This window comes from Lepidochelys kempii, chromosome 2, assembly GCF_965140285.1.
Source record: "Lepidochelys kempii isolate rLepKem1 chromosome 2, rLepKem1.hap1, whole genome shotgun sequence".
In the NCBI taxonomy this organism is placed as follows: Eukaryota; Metazoa; Chordata; order Testudines; family Cheloniidae; genus Lepidochelys; species Lepidochelys kempii.
The window spans coordinates 44,222,306-44,228,780 of NC_136381.1; the positions used below are offsets into that span (position 1 = coordinate 44,222,306).

Here is a 6,475-nt window from a genome sequence, read left to right on the forward strand (position 1 = left end):
TGATATGGCCATGAAAAAAACTAATGTGGTCTTGGGATGCATCAGGTGAGGTATTTCCAGTAGCGATAAGGAGGTTTTAGTACTGTTATACAAGGCACTGGTGAGACCTCACCTGGAATACTGTGTGAAGTTCTGGTCTCCCATGTTTAAGAAGGATGAATTCAAACTGGAACAGGTACAGAGAAGGATGATCCGAGAAATTGAAAACTTGTCTTATGAAAGGAGACTCAAGGAGCTTGGCTTGTTTAGCCTAACTAAAAGAAGGTTGAGGGGAGTTATGATTGCTCTCTATAAATATATCAGAGGGATAAATACCAGAGAGGGAGAGGAATTATTTAAGCTCAGTACCAATGTGGACACAAGAACAAATGGATATAAACTGGCCACCGGGAAGTTTAGACTTGAAATTAGACAAAGGTTTCTAACCCTCAAAGGAGTGAAGTTTTGGAATAGCCTTCCAAGGGAAGCAGTGGGGGCAAAAGATCTATCTGGCTTTAAGATTAAACTCAATAAGTTTATGGAGGAGATGTCTGATGGGATAACATGGTTTTGGTAATTAAATATTCATGGTAAATAGGCCCAATGGCCTGTGATGGGATATTAGATGGGGTGGGATCTGAGTTACCGAAGAAAGAATTTTCTGTAGTATCTGGCTAGTGAATCTTGCCCATATGCTCAGGGTTCAGCTGATCGCCATATTTGGGGTCGGGAAGGAATTTTCCTCCAGGGCAGATTGGAAGAGGCCCTGGAGGTTTTTCGCCTTCCTCTGTAGCATGGGGCACGGGTCACTTGCTGGAGGATTCTCTGCTCCTTGAAGTCTTTAAACCACGATTTGAGGACTTCAACAGCTCAGACATAGGTGAGAGGTTTTTCGCAGGAGTGGTGGGTGAAATTCTGTGGCCTGCATTGTGCAGGAGGTCAGACTAGATGATCATAATGGTCCCTTCTGACCTAAATATCTATGAATCTATGAAATCAAAGAGACTATTCACGCATGAAAAGTTAATTCTTTTCAGGAGCCTAATTTTGGGAATACAAAGCATAATAATTTAACATTGAAAAAAGAAACACAAACAACATTTAATAGATTTTGCAGAAGAAATGACTTACAGTATCATTCCAGATTCCAGAAGACAGCCCGAGTCACAAAACCAAAAAACAAATATTTATTAAGCATAATCTATAGCCCAATAAAATCCATTGCCTCTTCTCATCTCCACTGAAGACCTGTTATCTGTCCCTCATTCTTCAAAACCTGTGAGAAGCTACTCAGAGGGACTATTCACAAGGCATGGAGTTAAGTATGTGCGTAAGGCATTTCACAATTGGGGCCTATGTCTTCAGAAAGCTCATTAGTAGGGTAAACTATGAAAGCTGGTGGAGCTTATTTAGCTTTGTTCCTAACGCATTTGTTACTAATGCATTTAAAAGTGGTTTCCCTCAGTCTCAAGAGAGAAGCAAGGTATACATTATGGTAATCGTATTAAAAAGATAAGTTTGCAAGCACAACATGCACAGCTTTAATTCTATACCTCTGCTTGGCGATAATCTTGAAGTTTGGAAAATTCATCTGCAAAATTTTTCAATCCAAGTTTTAAGCTTGGTGTCTCTGTAGCTGCATATGCATATATTTCATTTACTAGAAGGTCTGCTTTGTCTCGTAGTCTAGCAGTTTTACGTACATATGCAGCAAATATTTGGCACAATTCACCAAAATGTTTTTCCACATTTGAAACAGCCTCTCGTACTTGTCTAGTTTGATTGTCCCTAGAGACCAAGGAAAAATGAAAAACAAGAAAAAAACCCAACATGATTAAAATACATACAGATTAAATAGGTTTGACAGTACTGTCATCACTATACCATAAACAACATATTTCAAATTGGTCATTTTACTTCTGGGCAAAATGGAAATTTATTAGAGGAAAATTATACTTAATATTCTGATGTGGTGTTTGCTTATCTAAAAAAGACAAATAATAATAAATAACTGAAATTTATATTTCAGCCTAAGACTCACTAAACTGAATTTTAACAAGTAAAAATGCCATAACTGCAGACCCAAACCAGATACATCCACATACTTGAGAAAATCTTCATAAAACTCCTATGCAGTTAGGTGCTTTGGAAATCTCAGTAGCAATGTATCTGCATCTTTAGACACCTACATACATTTAAAAATCTGTCCCAGAGAAATTAAAGCCCCAATACTGCAGACACTTACACACAAGCTTAAATTTAAACATGAATGGTCTCACTTAAATTAGTTGCCCAAGATTGACAGGAAATCGGTGGAAGAACCAGGAACTGAACCCTGGCCTCCTGAGTCCTAGTCCAGGACCCTAACCACAAAACCACCCCAATCTCTTAAAATATAAAAAGTCCCCAATACATTAATGTGTGAATGTTAAACCATTATTAGAACTTACATGCAAGTCTCTGAATGTCTCTATCTATCATTGGGTAGTAGAACAAGTTATAGAATCATAGAATCATAGAATATCAGGGTTGGAAGGGACCCCAGAAGGTCATCTAGTCCAACCCCCTGCTCCAAGCAGGACCAATTCCCAGTTAAATCATCCCAGCCAGGGCTTTGTCAAGCCTGACCTTAAAAACCTCTAAGGAAGGAGATTCTACCACCTCCCTAGGTAACGCATTCCAGTGTTTCACCACCCTCTTAGTGAAAAAGTTTTTCCTAGTATCCAATCTAAACCTCCCCCACTGCAACTTGAATAGATTGATGGAAACACCTTTTTCATCTGTAGCTCTCAAAGCATTTTTCAAAGAATCCACGTATCCATATCCCCATTTTACAGATGGAAAAACTGGGGCACAAAGTGGTGAATTGATTTATCCTAATTCACAGACAGCAAGAATGTGACAGAGCTGGGAACAAAAGCCTGATTCACATCTCTCCTGATTCACAGTCTAGTGATCCTTCCTTGGAATGTACTCAAAAGTGCCAGTGTGCATTGGTTTTGAAAGTAAAGTTCTGTAACTACAGAAGTAAACAAAGGCTATCAGATTCAGGAACTCATTTTTTTCCCCTGAAGTCCTCAATACCAACTTCATAGTTAGGCTCATTTCAATTTTTCAAAGTGCAAGCTTAAAAAATTTGTTAGGCATAACAACAAATACTAAATACAAACAAAATGGATCTTTGCACCACTTACGTAAAGATCCATTTTTATTATCGTTTGAAGTAAAACCATTCAGTATTTTAGAAGTCTCAGTGACTTAAAGGACATAATCAAATTTTTTAAAAAAAACTTGCCTCACTTGTCTGAATTTTTTTAAACTTACAAACGTTATACCTAATTTACTATAACTGAAAGAATAAAGAGTGTTTCCCCTTGTTTTTTAACTTCATTCAATTGACAACAGTTTGAGTATAGTCATTTCAAATGTTTCTTTTGTATTGTTAGTCTGTTTCTCCTGTTTTAATGCAAGTTTTTCACACAGCAACAAAGGAGAAAAAGTATTTTAAAACAGGAAAATATGAACATAAACCCCACAAAAATCAGCAGCGAGACACTGAGGCAGGCATAGTACCAGAAAACAACTTGACTTTTATGGGGTTCTGCGCAGGTATAGGGCTCTGCTCATGTCGATTGCAGGATCAGTTTTAATGGTTCTAACTTTCACAAGAGGTAAATAAAATCTAGCACAAAGAGTATGAATTATTTAAACAAAACAAAAAATAAAAAACCTAATTGTAAGAAATATTTATAATGCTATTTCCATCACAATAGCAAACAAATAAAGTTTTCATTATGCAATACCAACAACATAAAATGTTGCAGAGTAAAACTCTGGTGCATAAAATTTTATGTGAGCCTTTTGGTTAGGTGGGTTGGCAGGAGGAGGAGTATTTACAGAAATATGTGTCTGCCCAATGGAACTCAAATACTATGCTCCAGTAGAGCTTAGGAAGTCCTTGAAGCAGGTACCTTCTCTACCTAACCTCCTTAGAGTTCATAGGTATGGTCTTGTGAAACAGGGTGGATTGTCAAAAAAATGCAAGGTAAATTTTCACATATCAGCATCTTTGACTGAATGTATTAACTGTAAGGGTAAAATAATATATATGTAAATTACTTTCATTGGTTATATTTTGCTTTTTATATGAGTATGAATTTTAATACTAATACAAAGCTATGTATTTGATAAGAATTTTATTAATTAATTCAGAAACTCAAGCTAATGATGGGTTCTGAGTGGGACTTAAATTTCAACTTCCAACCAAACACCTGCATATTTTATACTTATTAATCTTCGTAAACCATTCCATAAATTGAAGTCAAGACTTAATCAGTGGGCATTAATATTTTGCTTGATACTTCAGTCTCCTCCTCCTCTCTGTTTAATAAGTGCCTTCAGTTGAGGGTCTCAGCTCTGCTGGTCCTACATATAGTAGCACTTCAGTGTTACTGGCAACATAATTCTACTGCTGCTGAAGTTCATATGATTCTCAATGGATTCATTCCATTGCTTGATGCCCACAACAATAACCTAATTCTGCAAATGTTAACTACCAATTGCAGAGTACGTAAGAAGTCCCATTGGCCCCAATAAAACTGCTCAAACACTGTGCTTGGTATGGTATGGTATGAAAGATCAGGCCCTATGTTATTAGCAACACAGGACAAGATCCTTAGCCTTGGAATTTGCTCACATCTCACTTATGTGGAGGAAAAAATTAACACCTCTTTCATTTGTGTGAGTAGCAATTCTGACAGCCTGAAATGATCCTGGCTTTTAATTTTGACCACTGTCACCAACCTTCCAAACCCAAAAAAATCAAAGGAAATTCAATACTTCAAGACCAGAGTATTGTCTCACAGTTTATATTTTCTTGACAAGACAGAGATGTGAAAATACATGCTCAAAATGAATGTGTGTATGTTATCCTAAGTCTTTTGGAAGAAAATACCACTGCAGAGGAAGATCAGTTTATGATACCTCAAAGTAAGCAGGCACAATTTGAGGTAGGGAGGTTGTTTTCTTTTAAAGACAAACACCAGGGGATAGTCTCCCAGCTTCCAATGCTTTTCTCAAGTCTGCTACCATCTAAATAAGGGATATTTCTCAAACTGAGTGAGAATATAAAAAAATCTCATTGAAAAGCCCATCATACAATCTTTCTTCCACAATTAACACTAATCGAAAGATAATCTCTAGTGAGGGGTCCCTCCCCTCTCCTATTGAACTGTGTGACCTTGTTTACATATAACCACCACCTCCCCACTTCAAATAATGAGAGGGAATTTAACTGGTCTGCCCAAACATTCAGCAACTTTGTGCCTACAGTTTCCCCATGTGAACAGCATTCAATTCTGACAGATACGAATTACATTTCCTTAAAGGAAGGTGTGAAAAGGTTAGTTTGTTTTTTAAAATGCTACTTAAAGGCAATAAAAGGACTGAGAGCACAAGGCTTGATTATATTAACAACTAGTCTTCATTTTATCCCAGCATACTAAACCCCTAGATACATTTTGTTGCCTAGACTTTATAGTGATGGGCACAGTATGAAATGGCTTAAAGCAGACAGATGGGATGAGCGGAACGAGACTGGTCATGTATGGGTGCAGGTTACTATACTTTTTTGTTGGAATAGATCCGGCTTTATTTTCACTTTGAACATCCTCTGTTGCCCTACCCAAACTATTGTATTTAGATTTTTAAAAGCTATTTTTGGCAAAACCCCTCTTCCCCCCCCCTTAAATTAAAACACAACATAAAGCCTGGACTCATCAACTTTAGACAAATATAAAACAGCTAATATGAAGATAATAAACCCAGCCCCCCCAAACCTCAGGGCACCCTGTCTCAAAAGCCTGCGGCCGATGGGTAACAAATCAGGACTGGGGAAGCCAAAGAGCCAACCTCTCCCTCCTTCCCCCTCCCCCAAGCCTAGCCACAAGTAACAGGGAGGGACTCTGCCCCCGCTCCCACCTCATTAGCAGGGGCTTCCGCCCCCTCTCCTCCCGCTAACGGGACGCCGTCCCCCTGCCCCCCTCCCGCGCCCCGATAGCGAGGGCTTTGTCTGCCCCCTCCCGCTCCGCGCTCCAGCAGCCCAGACCTCTCGGCCAGACGCGGGCGGGGGAGGGGAGGGGAGGGGAGGGGAGGGGAGCGCCATTCTAGGCACCCGGAGCAGGGGGCACCGCACTTACCTGGCGTCCAGCCCGCGGCCTAGCATCATGGTGGCGGCCGGGAGAGAAGGGGAGCCGCGGCGCACGCTCCGCTGACACCCAGTTCCCATGGACACCGAGCGCCGCCCACGGCCCGGGCTGCTGAGCCTGGCCCTCCCCCAACGCCTTCCCAGGCTTAGAGTCTGACTGAATGATGCCAAGACTCGTTGCCTCCCGGCAAGTCCTAACCGGCGATTCTGTGTCCTAATAATGCCAACTTCTACCCACCAGCCACACTAGGGCTGAGGACAAGGTAGCTCTGACATCCAGCTGGCACTACC

The 6,475-nt window shown here is 40.2% G+C and overlaps 1 protein-coding gene across 3 annotated transcripts in view; it reads right to left on the bottom strand.

Annotated features, from left to right (window-relative positions):
• The window catches only part of CIBAR1 (CBY1 interacting BAR domain containing 1), a 38,110-nt gene extending 31,852 nt beyond the window's left edge, over positions 1 to 6,258 (bottom strand). For all 3 annotated transcript variants that reach the window (XM_073330586.2, XM_073330584.2, XM_073330585.2), the window contains exons 1-2: positions 6,177 to 6,258; positions 1,533 to 1,767 (exon numbers count right to left, since the gene is read on the bottom strand). In XM_073330586.2, coding sequence (XP_073186687.2) covers positions 1,533 to 1,767; positions 6,177 to 6,205 — 264 coding nt within the window. In that variant the 5' untranslated portion in view covers positions 6,206 to 6,258. The remainder of the gene's footprint in view (positions 1 to 1,532; positions 1,768 to 6,176) is intronic.
• Positions 6,259 to 6,475: the final 217 nt, after the last annotated feature.